Source organism: Ochotona curzoniae, unplaced genomic scaffold (genome assembly GCF_017591425.1).
Source record: "Ochotona curzoniae isolate NIBS_2020 unplaced genomic scaffold, NIBS_Ocur_1.0 contig_2861, whole genome shotgun sequence".
Classification (NCBI taxonomy): domain Eukaryota; kingdom Metazoa; phylum Chordata; class Mammalia; order Lagomorpha; family Ochotonidae; genus Ochotona; species Ochotona curzoniae.
The window spans coordinates 3,774,005-3,792,890 of NW_024465620.1; the positions used below are offsets into that span (position 1 = coordinate 3,774,005).

At 50.7% G+C, this 18,886-nt stretch overlaps 1 protein-coding gene across 1 annotated transcript in view; it reads left to right on the forward strand.

Annotated features, from left to right (window-relative positions):
* The first annotated feature begins 7,989 nt into the window (after positions 1 to 7,989).
* Positions 7,990 to 18,886, forward strand: part of ZNF667 (zinc finger protein 667) — a 40,647-nt gene continuing 29,750 nt past the window's right edge. Inside the window, 2 exon segments of the mRNA XM_040978143.1 lie at positions 7,990 to 8,454; positions 13,300 to 14,689. Of these exon segments, the coding sequence (XP_040834077.1) occupies positions 8,178 to 8,454; positions 13,300 to 14,689 (1,667 nt within the window). The 5' untranslated portion in view covers positions 7,990 to 8,177.

The window sequence follows — 18,886 nt, forward strand, 5'->3', positions numbered from 1 at the left end:
CGCTTGGGGGCGGGGCCTCGCGCTCGGGGAAGCCCTGGGGGCGGGGCCGCGCGCCGACGTGTTGCGCGTGTCGGGGGCGGGGCCGGCGCCGGGGCTCGGGGGTCCCGGAGGGCAGTGCGCAGGCGCGGCAGACGCCGCCGGGCTCCCGCGGGGCAGCTGCGAGGCGTCCGCGGTGGGTCCTTCCGGGGTGCGGGCCGGCGAGCGCTGAGGTGAGGGTGCTACCGCGGGCCGGCGAGCGGGCGGGCTTCGCGGGTGCCCCGGGACGGGCGCCTCTGCTCGCTGCCGCGCGGGGCTGCGTGTCGGCGACGGCGTGGGGGGCTGAGTGTGAGGCGCGCGGGGCGGACGGGGCGCTGCGAGGGCGGGCTGAGGGGAAGGGGAGACGGGGGCGGGCTGAGGGAGACGGGGCGCTGCGAGGGCGGGCTGAGGGAGACGGGGCGCTGGACGGGCTGAGGGAGACGGGGCGCTGAGGGAGACGGGCTGAGGGAGACGGGCTGAGGGAGACGGGGCGCTGTGGGGATCCCGGCGCCGGCGGGTGTGTGTGTGTCGGTGGTGGCGCGGCGCCTGTCAGCGTCGGGCTGACGGAGTGTGTGAGTGTGAGTGTGTGAGTGTGTGTGTGAGTGTGTGAGTGTGAGTGTGTGAGTGTGAGTGTGTGAGTGTGAGTGTGTGAGTGTGTCTGTCCGGACGCGGGTCCTCTGCCCTGCGGGACCCCCGAGCCCCTGGGAGAACCCGCGGACGGCACAGGTGTGGCCCGGCTTCGAGAAACTTCGATGGGGCGCCGAGCCGGGCTTGCCAGGGCCTGGCACGTGCAAGCCGCGGTGGGCGCTGGCGGAGCTGTCTGCGTGGCGAGTCCCGCGCGTGGGCCTGCCCGGTGGCGCGGGGCGTGCGGGCGGGCAGGGCCAGGTGGCATCCCCGCGACGCCCCTGAGCAGACTCGTCCTCTGGGCTGGCGCGAGCAGCTGCAGGTTTGCAGAGCAGAAGCCGGCGGGCGGGTGGCAGAGGGCACTGTGCCTGCAGGGGCTGGGGCAGGCGGGTGGCAGAGGGCAGTGTGCCTGCAGGGGCCTGGGGCAGGCGGGTGGCAGGGGGCACTGTGCCTGCAGGGGCTGAGCTGCGGGCGGGTGGCAGAGGGCACTGTGCCTGCAGGGGCCTGGGGCAGGCGGGTGGCAGGGGGCACTGTGCCTGCAGGGGCCTGGGCAGGCGGGTGGCAGAGGCACTGTGCCTGCAGGGGCTGGGGCAGGCGGGTGGCAGGGGCACTGTGCCTGCAGGGGCTGGGGCAGGCGGGTGGCAGGGGGCACTGTGCCTGCAGGGGCTGAGCTGCGGGCGGGTGGCAGGGGGCACTGTGCCTGCAGGGGCTGGGGCAGGCGGGTGGCAGGGGGCACTGTGCCTGCAGGGGCCTGGGGCAGGCGGGTGGCAGAGGGCACTGTGCCTGCAGGGGCTGGGGCAGGCGGGTGGCAGGGGGCACTGTGCCTGCAGGGGCTGGGGCAGGCGGGTGGCAGGGGGCACTGTGCCTGCAGGGGCTGAGCTGCGGGCGGGTGGCAGGGGGCACTGTGCCTGCAGGGGCTGGGGCAGGCGGGTGGCAGGGGGCACTGTGCCTGCAGGGGCTGGGGCAGGCGGGTGGCAGGGGGCACTGTGCCTGCAGGGGCTGGGGCAGGCGGGTGGCAGAGGGCAGTGTGCCTGCAGGGGCCTGGGGCGGGCGGGTGGCAGGGGGCAGTGTGCCTGCAGGGGCTGGGGCAGGCGGGTGGCAGAGGGCACTGTGCCTGCAGGGGCTGGGGCAGGCGGGTGGCAGGGGGCACTGTGCCTGCAGGGGCTGAGCAACAGAAGTCCACGTCTGGGAACGGAGAGGACCTGCAGATACGGGCCTGCCCACGCGAGATAACGCAGCGGATGTTAGGATGTGCCATCCCTTGGCAGCGGCCTGCTGTGCCCGAGCCCGCCTCCGGCCGCCCTGTCCGCTCAGCAGTGCTGGCTTGGCCTGCCGGTGGGCACACGCTGCCCCCTGGTCCCCGCGCGGGTCCGGGCCAGGCGCGTGGCCGCCCCTTTCCGGCGTGCATTTGCGTGTGACCGTCACGTGGCCGCCTGTGGCCTTTGAACAGTCTCCAGCTCGTAGCGCGTGATTTAGGGAATGTCCAGAAAAGCGCCGTGCATGTGCGATGCAGATGCCCTCCTGCCCGCAGATGGCTTCGGTGTGCGGGTGGCTGAGGCCGCAGGCGCAGAGCTCTCGGGCGTGGAAAGCCAGCACATTCACGTAACGGGAGTTGGCAAAGTGTTGAATCCCAGGTATGTGGCAGAGCCGCCTTCCCTCCCCGCAGAGCTGCTCCGGACCGCGGCATGCGTTGCTCTAGGGTCTGATGCGAGGGCCCAGGCGGCGGGCGGGACTTCAGGGGAGCTGGCCCCTCGGGCTCCGCGTTCACTTAGACGAACTGGTCGGGGCAGTTGGGCAGTGCCGAGCTGCCCTCGGCGTGACGCGGGCCTCAGCCCCTGACGCTGGGCGCAGTTCATGCTGATTGTCCAGACCCTGCGGCCGCTGGCCTGACACGGGGCGAGATCGTGGCGGCTCGTGCAGGGAGCGGCATGGGAGGGGCGTGTAGCATCTGAATTGGAGCTTGTCCTCTTCACAGCATTCCAGAAATACGTTCTATATAGCGTTCCCATTTAACAGACGCTGGCCGCTACTCCCCCGGGTGAAGCCGAGCTTCACCCCGCTGCTCTGGGCTGTCCCTGGGGAACCGGGGGCGGGGTTCCTTGGACTCGAGTCCAGCAGGGCTGTGTATTAACACCACGTCGCCCACAGCGTGAGAGATCTTCACCCCTGACCCGTGCTCCAAACGGCCGCAGCAGCCAGACGGCCAGGGCTGGTCCGGACTGCAGCCAGGAGCCTGGAGCTCCTTGCAGGTGTGCTGTGTGGGTGCGGGAGCCCAGGACTTGAGCCGCCTGCTGCTTTCCCAGGCATGTGAGTGGGGAATTGGATAGGAAGTGGAGCAGCTGAGACTCAAACTGATGCTGATGTGGGATGCTGGCGTGGGGCTTAACCCACGGAGGCACGGAGCCAGCCCCGGGATGGGTGCTTACTGGCTTGGTCATGATGAGTTTACTCCACTTCGGTGCTGCGCCTCACCTTGACCCGGTCGGCAGCGTAGCCCCTTCGTTGGGCCCTCTCGAGGGAGAGGAAGGATGGTGCCTCTTACTGGCATTTTTTTAAAAACAATCTGTTTGTTTGAAAGGCAGTTGCAGAGAGAGGGAGAGACACGCAGACATACGCACAGATATCCTCCTGCTGCTGGCGCACTCCGAGTAACAGCGGTGCCATCTGCTGCTGCCTTTGCCAGGCGCGCTGTCACGGGCTGCCTGTTCACCTGGCGTCACGCGTGCTGCTTCCTGTTGCCCCAGGTTTATGCAGAGCCGTCTAATGGGCTGTCTGCCGTGCTTGCTCTCCCCTCTCTCCTAGCCGTGCAGGGGTTTTTTTTGAAAGTTGAGTGAGATTGTCACTCCTGCCGAATGGCTCCTTTTCTCCCCGTGACGCCTTGTCGGAGTTGGGATCAGATCCACGGTGCCCGCTCCTCTTCCTCGCCTGGGCCTTCCTTCCACCCCACCTGCTTCGGCACTGCCGTCTCCTTCCTGTCACACACCGAGCCTGCGCCTGCTGTGGGACCTCTGCCCCGTGCCCTCTGCCCCCGTGCCCTCTGCCCCCATGCCCTCCGCCCCGTGCCCTCCACCCCCGTGCCCTCCGCCCCGTGCCCTCCGCCCCCGTGCCCTCTGCCCCCGTGCCCTCTGCCCCCGTGTCCTCTGCCCTCTGCCCCGTGCCCTCCGCCCTGTGCCCTCCGCCCCGTGCCCTCCGCCCCTGTGCCCTCTGCCCCTGTGCCCTCTGCCCCGTGCCCTCTGCCCCCATGCCCTCTGCCTCGTGCCCTCCGCCCCATGCCCTCCGCCCCCGTGCCCTCTGCCCTCTGCCCCGTGCCCTCCGCCGGCACTGTCGTGCCTCACACTCCAGTTGGCTGTTCGCAGGGCCCTTCCCTGAGCGCTCTGTCACTGCCTCTTCCCTGCGATGACTTGGGCTGTGCTGTGCCCGGAGAGGACTTGCTTTTCCCTCCTGAAATGTAAGATGCTTGGGAGTTGGTGCTTTGCTGCTCTTGCCTGCTCTTGCCAGCACCTGGTACCTGTTAGGCATTCAGTAAATATTTGTTAGACGGCTGGCCGGCTGTCCACATTCCTCGCCTCCTGACCGGGAGCTTACAAGCCAGGAATGTGAAGCATTGGAACAGCGGCAGATCGAGGCCCAGAGCTCTTCCCGCCCTGCCTCCCTCTGGTCACAGGGCACAGTGTCCCGAGCCCCAGGCTGGCTTTCCTTCTCGTTTCCCTCCAGCTGTGAATACTGGATCAGTATACCAAGTCTCCGCGCTAATGTCCTCTCCCTAGCTTTTTTTTCCCAAGTTTTAGTTAACATAACTATAACTATTCTAAGAACTGCTAGCTTTGTATAAAAGGATGGGAGCTTGGTACTGCACCTGGGTTCTTTTGGGGTATAAAACTGTATATTTTAAACAAAGTGCATCGTCCTGAAAGTGTAGATTAGTAAAATCGTGTCTCCGTTAAGCATGTTCTCATTGTTTGTTCAGTCAATCATGACAATTAGGGAGAAGGAGAGACAGAGAGAAAGATCTTCCATCTGCTGCTTTACTCCTTAAAAGGCCTCAGTGGCCAGGACTGAGCCAATTCAAAGCCAGGATCCTGTAGCTTCTGGGTCTCCCACATGCGTGTGGATCCCAGCGCTTTGGGCCGTCCTCGACTGCTTTCCCAAGCCAGTAGCGGGGAGCTGGATGGGACCTGGAGCAGCCGGGACATGAGCCAGTGGGATCCCAGTTCTTACCAGGTAAGGATTTAGCCTCTGAGCCATCGCGCCAGGCCCGGGAGCTCCCTTGCCTGCCCTTAGCTGATCTGGGAAGGCCCGGATCCAGGCATCCCAGCTTTGCCAGTGTGTGTGTGTGTGTGTGTGTGTGTGTGTGTGAGTGAGCCTGGCGCCCCGAGCGCAGTGAGCCTCACGCTGTCTCTCCTCCTCCAGCCCCGCCCTCCTGCGTGCTGCTGCTTTCTGGCTGGTCACAGAGGAGGGACGATGCCTGCAGTGCGAAGGTCTAAATCCAAGGTGAGTGTGGCTTCCTTCAGGAAGCTTTCATCTTACCTTGCACTGCCTGGGGCCTTGGCTTTCCTCCCCTGGAGACCTCCTGCCCGTTGGGACCACCAAGCCCTGCTCAGGGTTTTTGCCTCTCACCATGGAAGTGGGAACTGAGAAAGGCCACCATCCCGCTCAGCGTGGACGTTTCCATCCACCGGCCCTTCTGTTCGGCATTCCCAGGAGTCTGCCACGCTGGGAGCAGTGCCCTTCCTGGACGGCTGAGGGTCTCTGCGCTCTGTGGGGGTGGGAACACTGCCCGGGTGTGAGCCACGGAGCTGGGGCTCTCCAGGTGCGCTGCAGGCCAATGCTGGCATCTCGGGCTTCTCTTTGGAAGCCTGTATTGCGTGGGGGAGAGCTCCAGCTGGCACAGCAGTGGGGGAGAGCTCCAGCTGGCACAGCATGGTCAGTCTGTTGTGTGAGAGGATTGGAGCCAGGGCAGTGAGGGCAGGGTCAGTCTCCTGAGAGGAGCAAGCCTCGAAGCTGGAGATGAAGCACTTTTTGTTTTTTTTTTTTTGTTTGTTTGTTTTCTTTTGTTTTAATTAGGCAGATACACAGAGAGGAATATCTTCTGTCCACTGATTCACTCCCCAAGCACTCACAGTGGCCGGAGCTGAATCCAAAGCCAGGAGCCAGGAGTTTCCTCTGGGTCTCCCATGTGGGTACAGGGTCCCAAGGCTTTGGGCCGTTTTCTACTGCTTTCCCAGGCCACAAGCAGGGAGCTGGATGGAAAGCAAGGCTGCCAGGATTAGAACTGGCGCCCACATGGGATGCTGGTGTGTGCAAGGTGAGGACTTTAGCTGCTAAGCCACCGTGCCAGGCTCGATGAAATACATTTTTATAGCAAGCATTTATAATTCAGTTTCTCAGACACTTTTGCCCTCAGAACTCTGTGCAGCCACAGTTCCCTCGTGCTGTTATAAAAAATATTGGCGTAAATTTTGTGTCTCAAAGCAGTATGTGCTTATTTCATTATTTTTTATATGCTTCTCTTATAATTTCATGGGTGCGAGTGTAGGCACAAGGTGGCCTAGCCGGGTCTCTAGTGACTGAAACTGGGGTATCAACTGGCGGTGTTCTTTTTTTTTTTTATAAATTCATTTTAGTTTTGCTGATGTTCGCATAGTTGAGAGGGGCGCATGTGCATGTGGAGCACCGAGTAGGGTGGGAGGGTCGAGCAGTGGGGGAGTGGGAGAGACAACTGCCTCCAGTCTTCTTTTTATTTCTTGTGTCTGGGGAAAGACTGTTCTCACTTCGCAGAATCCAGGTCCTTCTCATGCTGTTGAGGCGACCCTCTGTTTCTGTCTTTAAGCCGGTAGCATTTCCTGTTTTAAGATCTGCCTGCCTTGAGATGAACTGGTTGGTAACTTGAGTTGTACGTGCAGGGCCCTTTTGTGACATATTCACACAGTGTGCAACATGGTCCCGTGGTCTTTGCAGAGTATGTCATGGCTAGCTTGAGTTGCGGGTTCGAACCCCAGCTCCCGAGTTAGGAGCATTGTGAGCGGCCTCGCCTCTCTGGGCCTCAGTTTGTTCATCTGTGTTGTTGCTTTAATCTGTTGGTAGTGGTTCGTCATCAGTCAGCATGAGCACGTCATGAGCCAGCACTGCTGCGGGCTGCGGAAAGTGTGGTGACTTTGTAAATCTCGAAAGACCCAAGGCGTTATGTTCTTATACAACACAATCTTTAGGAAGAACTACACAAATCATATCGAATTGGACTTTAATACACATGTGGCATGTTTGCATTCAGTTCACTGATTTCTTTTTCCAGCTTTGTGGAAACATAAACTCATGGTGACAATTGGCATGTGATTTTTACATTTCAGGCACCAGTGACCTTTGGGGACTTGGCCATCTACTTCTCCCAGGAGGAGTGGGAAGGGCTGAGCCCCAGTCAGAAGGACTTGTATCAAGAAGTCATGTTGGAGAACTATCGTAACCTGGTCTTCGTGGGTAAGGCTCGCCGGCCCCTTCATATAGAATTGCCTGTCGAGGGGCAAGCTGCTCGGGTTAAGTCCAGCCAGGAAAGCTGAAACTACGGCCCAGCGAGCTGTAACACGTACTGTGCAGTCGCCTTAGGTGGAGTGTGCAGGGAGTGGCTCTTAGTGGGTTTGGAGCTGTGCAGCCAGCATGTCATCAGAATGCTGTTTGTCCTCGCAGTTAGGATGCCTGTGTCCTGCATCGGAGTACAGGAATTCGCTTCCCACCCTGGCTTCTGACCCTGGCAGGCAGCCCCTCACTGGGGAGACTCCCAGCTTCCCGCCTGTCCCTGCCTAACGCTGGCAGCTCAGGCATCTGAGTAGTAAACAGGTAGACACGTAGACGACTCAGCTGGCTATGCATGAGATTGCCTCTATTTTATGTGAGAGTTAGAAAGCTAACTTGTTTTCCTACCTATTCAGCCAAGTAGGTATCCTCCAGTTCAGCTTAGTCCTGACACCATCTGCAGATTACATCTGATCCCACAAGTTAAAGGCTTAGTCCCAAAAGACTGCCCTGCTTCACACAGGTCATAATTTTAGTCTCTGGAGCTTCTGATTGTAAATTCCCCTGTCCTGTGACTTCCTCCTTGCATGTGATTATCAACTAGAACCATTCCTGGGGCTCGGCTTTAGTGTGAAAGATGCTACAAAAGGTGCGGGGATCACCAGGGGAAGAAATGCCCCGAGCAGAGGGTTAGGAAGTGGCGTGGCTGTCTGTCCCTGCCCTCCGAGTGGGTCATGCCCCATGTGTGCAGCGACTGGAAAGTTCCCAGAGTGTTTTGAGTTTGTGGAGGCTTCATTGTGATTGGTTACACAGCCACTGGCCATTGGCGATCAGTTCAACCTCCAGCCCCCTTCTCATCCTGGGAGGTCAAGGGGGAGTGAAGGCTTCTGCCCCTTCATCACTAGGCTGTCTGGCAAGCAGCCCCATCCTGAGGTATGCAGGAGCCCGTGACTGGCAGTTATTCATTAGCATACAAAGAGACACCTATCCCTTTGGAATCCTAAGATTTTGGGGCCTGTGTGTGCCACGAAATGGGTACAAAAACTCAATGTCTGGTTCTTACTGTAAATGCCAGCTTCCCACCGTCTGTTCTGTCTGCCCTTCCCATTCTGTGTGTTTGCTTCATGCTGATGAGCCCTCGTTGTGTTGATGTGGTGTTTGGCTGTGACTTCATGGCGCTCGCAGCCCGACAGTCCCAGTCTGTGTTCTGTGCAGGTCTCTCCTGTCGGAGGCCAAACGTCATCATCTTGTTGGAGAAGGGGGAAGCACCCTGGGTGGTGGAGCCATCGAAAAGACGGCACGGCCCAGGTGAGTGACGGAGAGCCAGCTGGCGGAGTCCGCGGAGACTGCTAGGCCAAGATAGTATATCCTGCATGCCGGCTCACTCCCCAAGTGCCCGCAACAGTCCTCGTGCTGGGCCAGGCTGAAGCCAAGAGCCAGAGGCTGTCTGGGTCTTCCATATGGTGGCAGGAACCCATGCACTTGAGCCACTGTCCGCCTCCCAGGGTGTGTCAGCAGGAGGCTGAGTCAGAAGCAGAGTGAATAGGACTTGAACTGCAGTCCAGCGTGAGATGCAGGTGGCCCAGGTGGCAGCCTAACCCCTAGTATCACATGCTCACTCCTGGGCCTCTTTGGTAATAACACCAATCCCATCCATGAATGCAAAACCTCATGACTTAGTCACCCAGGAATAGCTCCGCTTCCTAATTCTATCCCTTGGCAGTTAAAGATTTCAGCATTTATGGGGTGGTGTTGTGGCACAGTGGTTAAACCACTATTGGAACACTGGTTCAAATTTCAGCTGTTTCAGTCCAGCTCCCTACTGGGAAAATAGTGGAAGATGGCCTAAGTACTTGAGTTCCAGCTACTCACACGGGAGACCCAGATGGCATTCGTTGCCCAGTCCCAGCTGTTGTGGCCGTTTGGGAAGGGAACCAGTGGATGGGAGATCACCTCCTCCCAAGAAACTCTGCCTTTCAAATAAATGAATCCTTTTTTTTTTTTTTTAAGATTTATTTATTTTTAATGGAAAGTCAGATATGCACGGAGGAGGAGACAGAAGCATCTTCTGTCTGCTGATTCACTCTCCAAGAGGCGACAACAGCCAGAGCTGAGCTGACCTGAAGTCAGGAGCCAGGAGCTTCTTCTGGGTCTCCCACATGGGTGCAGGGCTCCAAGGCTTTGGGCTGTCCTTGACTGCTTTTCCAGGGCAAAACAAGGAGCCGGAAGGCAGTGGAGCAGCCAGAATATGAACTGGTGCCCATATGGGATCTCAGTGCATGCAAGGCAAGGACTTTTAGCCACTAGGCCACCACACTGGGCCCTCTTTTTATCTCATTTTTCATGTAGATTCTAATTTGTTATCAGTATGGACATATTTATGTGATTTTACCTTTGTTCTGTAGTATTGAGTCTCATAATTAAATTGGCAAAAGGTTCAAACACATTAGACAATGCTGAATTGTTTCTCAGAGGACCTTTCAAAGTACCAGTTTCAGTAAAAATCCTAGATGCTGATTCTCAGCTGAGTTTTACCGACAGGCAACATATCACACGTCTTAGCATGATTTATTGCTGGAGAAGGGAGCACACGGGGGATGGCTTCTGGAAGCTTGGGCCTGGTTTTCCCCACAGTTTTGCCCCTTTAGCAGTAAGTTGTGGCCGTGAGCCTAGCCGGAAAGGGGGAATCGTCAGATACGCACCATCAGCAGCAATGGAGTCTGGTAGTGTTGGGTATTGTCATTAGAACTTGGGATGCGTATTTGGCCTGTGGCTGAGCGCTGGTGTCACGGTGTCTCGTGTCCGAGGCCGCTCGCGCTCCTGGCCCTGGCTCTGTGTTCCCTTCGTCCGCTTTTATCGATGGTTTCTTATTTTCTGTTTCTCTTCCTGTGGAGCTGTCTGCTCATCCTCTTTCCACTTCTGTCTGCTGGTGACTGCTTCTCTTCACCATGTACAGACCTTTAATACTGAAAAGACTAGCCCTTCACTGTCGTGTTGTACTTCAGGTGTTTCCCGTCCTGCCGCTAGTTTTTATTTTATCTGCCTCTTGCTTTTCTCTTTGGTTGTTTGAGAATTGTCTTCATTTTTGTGTGGTTGAAGATGTTGACGTTCATAGCATAATTTACATGCTATTTCAGTGGTTAGAAAGTAATATCCCTTCTAGATTTTTGGATAAATTTCATCTTATTTCAGTTTGTTTCTAATGATTTTATATTTTAGTTTTGACCTTATTCATGATGATGTAGTTTAAAGGACTCCCAGATTGAAGACAGGGAGATAAGCTAAGGGGATTTTTTTAGTATTTAACAAAGTAAAGTCCTGAATAAAGGAACATGTAAAGATAAAGGAAGACCAGAATTTGAGGAACCCGTGAGTGGAAAAGCAACAGAGTCAGTGTCACTTTGAGGTGTGGGGCAACCAGAATTGTAGGATGAGACCTGGCTTGCTCTGGGAGATGTTGGTATCCATGTGAAAACCTCAGTGTCTCCCTGCCTTGATTCTCTGTTATGCCGTCTTCATTTATATACTTCTACGAATAATAATTATATAGTACCTGCTACCAGATACTAAACTACAGGTCCATAATCCTTTGTAGAAGGGGCAAGATGTGCTTCATAATTCAAATATTTCCAGATTTTATAAAGGTAAAGATTTTACAGTTTTTTTATACTAAAAAGTGTAACGGATATTGCGTGATATTCCTAGAAGTGCTAGATTAGCACTCTATAATTAAACATTACTAATATTTTTACAAAAAGCACATGATTAGTCTTTGTAAATGTGATAAGTGTAGGCTGTAAGTCTCCCCGTTGCATTCAGAGGAGGGTTTCCTTTAAATTTATAAACATCAACCAGAGAAGAAAAGAAGCAGCTTTGATCTCTCACGTTGTTGAATACTGGAAGGGCAGATAGGGAGTGTAGCATAAACTGCGTACTTAGTATGTACAATTCTCACAAAAAACCTGTGCGATAAATAATTGTGTTCATCTTAAAACTAAATAGTATAGTAATAATTTCTCATCCTAATGTAGCTAGTAATTACTTCAGTATGATCTTTTTTTAAGGTTTATTCTTATTTGAAAGTCAGATATACACAGAGAAGAAGAGGCAGGGAGAAATCTTCCATCCGTTGATTCACTCCCCAGATGGCCACAGTGGCCAGAGTTGAGCTGATCTGGAGCCAGGAGCTTCTTCCGTTTCTCCCATGTGGATGCAGGGTCACAAGGACGTGAGCCATTCTCTGCGGCTTTCCCAGGCCACAGGCAGGGTGCTGGATGGGAAATGGAGCAGCTGGGACATGAACTGGTGCCCATGTGGGATCCCATTGCTTGCAGGTACAGAATTAACCTGTTGAGCCGTAGCACCGGCCCCACAGATCTGCCTTTAAAGCACCATTGTGCAGTGGAAAGAAAATGTGAGATATAGATATTATTGAAGCTTTTTAGTATTTATGTAGAATCACTTTCTGTAAGGTTGATTTTTGTTTGAAAGGCTGAATTACAAAGAAGAGAAAGTAAGAATGAGAGACAATATGTAGAATAACTTTTAAAAATAAATAAAATTGTAATGGTAAATATATAACTCAGAAATTCCAGAATACTATAATAGTTAATATATATATATATATTTCATACTGAGTCTTTACAATCTCACAGCACATCTCAGACCAGACGAGTTGGGGCTGGTACTGCGGTGCGGTGGGCTAAGGTGCCAGTGGGATTGCCAGCATTCTGCATCAAAGTGCCAGTTCACATCCCGACTGCTCGCTTCTGGTCTGGCTTCCTACTGTGTGCTTGGTAAGGCAGCAGCTGATGTCCCAAGGGCCTTTGTCACCCAAAGGGGAGACCAGGATGGAATTCCTGACTCCCAGCTTCGGTCTGACTCAGGCCTGGCTGTTGTGCACGCTTACGCAGTGAGCTGGGGGTAAAAGATTGAGCCATCTGTCTGTTTATCTGACTCTCTCCCCTTCTCTGGCTTTCCCTGTCTCTCTTACTCTTCTTTTCAAATGAAACAAATCTACAAAAATCAGATCAGCCCTATTTCAAATGATCAGTAGGTACATGTATGTTGTGGCTGTAGCATTAAACAAAAGAATTTTCTTTTAAAGATTTATTTATTTTTATTGAAAGTTGGATATACAGAGAGGAGGAGAGACAGAGGAAGATCTTCCGTCTGATGGTTCACTTCCCAAGTGACTGCAATGGCTGGAGCTGAACCAATCTGAAGCCAGGAACCAGAAGCTCTTCCAGGTCTCCCATGCGGGTACAGGGTCCCAAGGCCTTGGGCCGTCCTCCACTGCTTTCCCAGGCCACAGGCAGGGAGCTGGATGGGAAGTGGAGCAGCTGGGACACAAACCAGTACCCACATAGAATCTTGGTGCGAGTAAGGCAAGTATTAACCCACTGAGCCTTTGCATCAAGTCCATGTAAATAGATTTTTTTTAAAATGTTTTATTTTTCAAACATTAATTTTATTTGAAAGTTAATGACAGAGAGGGGATAGTGAGGAGGTCTTCTGATTCACTCCCTGTGTGATCACAGTAGCCAGGCCTGTGCCAGGCTGAAATTAGAAGCCAGGAGCTCCCATCTGGGTCTTTGACGTGGGTGGTAAAGTCCCAAGCGCTGTGCCAACATCTGCCTTTTCAGGCATGTTGGCAGGAACCTGAATCGGAAGCAGAGCAGCTGGTATTTAAAGTGGCACTCCAACTGGGGACACTAGTGTCATACCAGCTCTTTGTACTTTATTTTTTCTTAAAGACTTCCTGAAGATTTATTTTCTTGAAAGGCAGAATGATAGAAAAGGAGGGAGAAGAAGAGAGAGAGCGAATGGGGAAAGAGGAATGTTTTAGGGAAATTTTACGTGATAAAATAATATGAATAGAATAAACATTATAGTGTAAACATACATTTATTCAATGAACAACTCATGAAACTGAATGATGGATGACTGAAAATTTATCCTACCAGTAAAACTTTGATTTGCTGATTTTCAAATTGCAGACTCTAAGGGGTCCCAGTTATTAAGCTTTTTTTGTAAACCCCACAGTATAACAATTGAAACCATATCAAAACATTAAAGATACAATTCTAATTAAAGATATTTTGAGTGATGTTCCCAGAGTTCATTTTCCCAGCACAATTTCTTGTCTTTTAGATTCAGGGTCTAAGTGTGAGCCTAAGAAGTTACCTTCAAGTCAGTGCAACAAGTCTGGACTAAGCATCGAGCAAAAATCAGCTTCTGCGCAACGAAAAGTTCCTACAGGAAAGAGAAACTGCAACAAAAATGTAGTCTTCACAAATGCTAGGAAAGAGCATACAGCGCAGGGGTCCTTCAGATGTGAGGAATGTGGGGAAACCTTCAGTCGGATGGCGTCTCTGAAACGTCACCAGAACGCTCACGCTGGAGAGAGGCCTTATGAGTGCAGTGCTTGTCGAAAAGCTTTTAGACAAATCACGTCACTCATTCTTCATCAGAGAGTTCACACCACGAGGAAAAGCCGTGAATGTCACAAATGTGAGAACCAGAAAGCAATCCCTGGTCCACATAGCGGAATTCATGATGGAAAGAGAAAGCTTGACAGTGGGAGCCCAGCTTTAAATCAACATCCCAAAATTCGCAATGTTGAGAATGTCCACCACTGCCAAAAATGTAGCGAAGTCTTTAGTTCCTTGTCATCCTTTCTACGTCATAAGCTAATGCACAATAGAAGGAAAATATATAGATGCAGTGACTGCGGGAGAGGCTTCAAAAGGAAACCAGGCCTTGTTAGGCATAAAGCGGTGCACGCTGGAGAGAAAACCTGTGACGATGAAGAGGCCTTAAGTCAGAACCTACAGCGGGGAAGTCACCATTTAAAGAATCCTTTCAAGTGCAGAAAATGTGAGAAATCCTTTAGTAGGGTTTTGCCTCTTATGCTGCATCAGAGAATTCACACTGTGAAGAAACCCTACACGTGTGAGAAATGTCAGAAAGTCTTCGCACGGCTTTCCTCCCTTACTCTGCATCTGAAGCTTCATAGCGAGGAGAAGCCGTTCAGGTGCACTAAATGTGACAGGGTCTACAAGAGGCGCTCGTCCCTACTTCAACATCAGAAAGTTCACGCAAAGAAAAAGAAGCTCTTTGAATGTAAGGACTGTGGGAAGATGTTTTCCGGAGCTGCAAATCTTAAGATACATCAGAATATTCATTCTGAAGAGAAACCATTCAAATGCAACAAGTGTAGTAAGGTTTTTGGCCGCCAGTCATTTCTTACTGAACATCAGAGAATTCACACTGGAGAAAAGCCATACCAGTGCGAGGAATGTGGGAAAGCCTTCAGCCATCGAATATCTCTTACTCGACATAAGAGGATTCATACAGAAGATAGACCCTATGAATGCGATCAGTGTGGGAAGGCCTTCAGTCAGAGTGCACACCTTGCCCAGCATGAAAGAATTCACACTGGGGAGAAGCCGTACACATGCAAAATATGTGGGAAGGCCTTCAGTCAGCGCACATCCCTTATCCTGCATGAAAGGAGTCACACCGGGGAGAAACCCTACGAGTGTAATGAATGTGGGAAGGCGTTCAGCAGTGGCTCGGACCTTATTCGACATCAAAGAAGTCATTCCTCAGAGAAGCCCTATAAATGTGCCAAGTGTGGAAAGGCCTATAGTCGGAGCTCATCTCTGATTCGACATCAAAATACACATTCTGAGGAAAAAACCTAACGTTTTAGATTTGTCAGGGCAAAGAAGGGACAGAAGTGTGAAAATATATACAGATGCTGTTTGACTTATGTCCCAACAAACTCATTTTAGGAGTATACTCAAGTTGAAAATGTATTTAAAACGCCTAACCTGCTGAACATCATCGGCTTAGCGTCGTGGTGCATAGACTATCCTGTGTTCTGTCTGTTGAGTCCCGCAGCTTACTGCGGCAGCCCAGCCTTGGGAGACAGCCTTGCACCATGTTACTAGCCCAGGAAAAGGTTAAAATTGGAAGAATATCACTTTCCCACCGTTGTCAATTTAAACAATCATAAGTTGAAACATCATGAATCAAGGACGGTCTGTGTTTGTTCCATACTGTGTTTTGTAGAAATGAAATTCATTGGTGTTGCATCTGCGTTGAAGGCCAGAGAACAACATGTCATTGTTTACTTTGAACTGAGGATTTGAAATTTCCATGAGGCAAGCCCAGAAGATTGGATCAGGCCTCATGAATGAAAACTTCTTGTTTAATAAGAGTTACCAATGTTTTGCATTCGATGTTGCGTACCAAGATTTCATTAGCCCCATTTAACAAAGTGGAATTGTAAAGTCTATTTTGTTTTGTCAGTGGGGTTTTAAGCCTTATTTAGGGTCACATGCAGAGTGAATTTGTTCCTCAGGATGAGGGCTATCATTAACAGGGCTTCTTGGTAACACAAAGTGCCACTTCATATCTCAGAAATATGTATTTGAGAGGATATGAAAATACATGATATTCATGGAATGAAAAACTGAACATAGCCAAGACATGTGAACAGAAAGCTAACTGGGATATATGAAGAACGAAGCGGATCAGAGCAGGGAGAAACTATTTATTTTTAATATGAAAATGAATTATCTATATTTATATGTATCCATATTGGTATTTATGTGTAATGATGCTGCTGTGCAGTAAGTAGTTATTGGAATATATGTTGTTACAGACTCGGTGTCTGTTACCCTCCAGATTTCTTTGCTGAAATCTTCACTCCGATATGGGGGTGTTTGGAAATAGGCCTTTGAGAGGCAGGAGTGGATGAAGTCATGGGCGTGGCATCTCGATGATGTCATTAGTGCCTTTAGAGGAGAGACACCGGCGTGTGCTTCCTTCTGCACCTCTGAGGACCCAGTGAGAAGGCAGCTTCTTCATACCAGAAGAAGGACTGTCAGCGGGGTTTGTCTGGGGTGATGCCCAGACTTCTAGCTTCCAGTAAGAAGTAGAACTTTTCTTGTTTACCACCCAGGCTGTGGTGTTTTATTACAATTTCCATGTTTAGAAAGCTCCAGATTTATGTGTGGGGTGTTTTTCCTTATCAGCTGCTCACTATATATAATAGCTTTCAGTCTCTTTTTCCAGCTTGTATAAAGTATGTGAGAAATAAAAACCACAGTTATTTTTTTTAAGAATTTGAGGACATGCAGCTTATCTCATGTATAAGTTCATCCCTAAAAGCTGTATTTGAGAACATCTGTTAGGGCAGTTTTGTTGAATGAATGATCGTTTAGGTTAGGTCATTCTGACTTTGATGACTACTGAGAAAGCTTCATTGGCAAGAAAAACGTTTCATTTCTTTTGTCACTAGACTGATGTACTTGTCCATTGTGACAATATTTTGCTTCTTAAGGATTCCGTTTTCTCTTTTAGCAGATACCTCACTTGCATACATGTAGCTCTAGCATGGACTGGTTACTACTGAGCCTTGAAGACATATAAACCAAGAAGACACTGTTCGTAGCCTCAGCCGGCCTGAGTCTACTAAGGAAACATGTCTAAGGTGCTCAGACAGTACAGAGAGCATGATGAGCTCCAAGCTTGTGGAGAATGTGGGAGCAGGAATTTCTACTAGAACTTGGAGACTGTTGAAGGCAAAGAGAAAGTACAGAAGCTTGCAGAGGGCATTTGGGGAGTTAAAAGTGCTAACATTTGGTACAGCGTCTGGTACATAGGTAAGTGGTAAACATTCAAATACTTGAATGGAAATACTATAGCTTGATTGTATTTGAATCATAATCCATAGGGAAGACTCAAACCTCATGATCTACACACTGAGATAAACCCTAGGGAAACCAGCCTTACCCCCTAAAATAACCATTTTTGAAGCTTTTAAAGCCTTTAGGATAACCATAACAACCAAAAACCTTAAACCTAGCTCAATTCCTCACTATATTGAAACGCCCAACACCACAGGTTGAGTAGCAGGAAAGACATGATGTATCCAGTAAATCTACTTAATTCCATTTTCATTATCCCTTTCAAGATTTCTGGTATCCACAGGGGGAAAAAGTAAAATATACACAAAAAAAGCAAGCAAAAGTGAATATTTGGCCGAAATGTTCAGATGTGGGTGAAGACTCCTGTTTGCTATATTAAAGTACCTTGCGTTGATACCTGGCTCTGGCTCCTGACTCCAATGTCTTCTGCTACCTTGTTCAGGTAGCAGTGGTGGCTCAGTAATAAAGGGGCTGCTGCCACCCATGTGGGAGATCTGGATTAAGCTATTGCCTGCTGGTTTTATGGACATTTAGGGAGTGAACCAGTGTCGGTGTTGGATATGAGAGATCATGCCAGACAAGTCTAGAATGTATTAAGGAGTCTATTAAGCAAACTTGGTGATGGCAGGGCCCACTGGAAATTAGCAAGTGACAAGCTCATGTGGCAATCCAGTCTGAATCGAAGCTCTGAGAGGAACAAATGGTCCTTACTGTGAGGCATCTGTGTTCTAGCTTTTCCTAGGAGATGTGCAAAGAACAACCTGGACACATTTTAAAATTGTAAACATTCACCTTTTCTTGGCTTCTGTGTCCACATTTCGTTATTGCTAGGCCTCGCCTCTCCTGGAACTCTTGAAAGTACACAAACTAGAAATACGAAGCATCTTCACTGATCCACCCAGCAGTGAACAGGGGGTCAGGATTAGAGAGATACAGGGGCCATGTTCAGAGGCTACCTGTCCTCAGAGTCTGTCCATAAGAAGGCAGAAAGAAAGCAGGCAGTGGGGAGGCCCAGAGTTGGGGTACAAGAGCAGTGGAAGCATGTGTCCAAGAGAGAAAGCCCTTCTGTCATGAGCCAATATGGGGGCTTGAGGGAGGAGTGGTTATGCAACAATGCAGTACCACCCCCATGTGACTCAGAGGTGGGTAGAAAGGGCTGTGTGGGTGGGCGACACATGGTTTCCAAGCTCATGACCCCGAACTGTCTAAGAAGACCACAACAATGTGAACTATTTGTCTTAGTTCCTCAAGTATATTTTTAAAATTTATTTTCAGAATGTAAGAAAATGCCTCCCAAGAAATAAATTCTCAGAACTAAAATCAGAAAATGACGTAACTGCTGTGGACTATATAACATGGAGTTTTAAATCCCTTTAATGGGATTATATCACTAAATGTAGAAATATGAAAACTATAGGAAGAAATCAAATAGAAATAAAGAAAATGAAAAATAGTATAGATGCTCAGTGTCTCTAATGTATTAGCCAATATGTTTGATACAATCAAGGAAATAAGTAAGCTTGGTGATAGGTTAATAAAATTACTCAAATTAAAACAGAAGAGGAGGGGAAGATAAGAAAGGACAGTACCCAAAGGCTATTGGAAAATATTGAATGCTCCAACACATACATAATTGGGATCCCATTAGGCATAGGGAAAATAAAAAGTAGTTGAAGAAAAAACCTCTTTGGCCAAGAGGGTCTCAAAATTAATGCTCCCAGAACACAAATCCCTGAAGCTCAGAAACATCAAGAATGAGAAATACCAAAAGGACATCCCTAGGTATGTCATTGTCACACTTCTGAAAACAAAAAATCATGAAAGACGCCAGAGGGAGCGAGAACACATCATGTGTGGGAAGACAGATAAAAGGACAGTGCATCTTTAGTGTTGGAAAATACCTATCAATTTTTTTATGGAAATATATTGCAGCTTAACAAAGAAGCAGGCCCGGCATGGTGGCCTAACGCCGAGGGCGCTCCTTGAACATGCCAGGATCCCTTAGAACTAAGCTTATA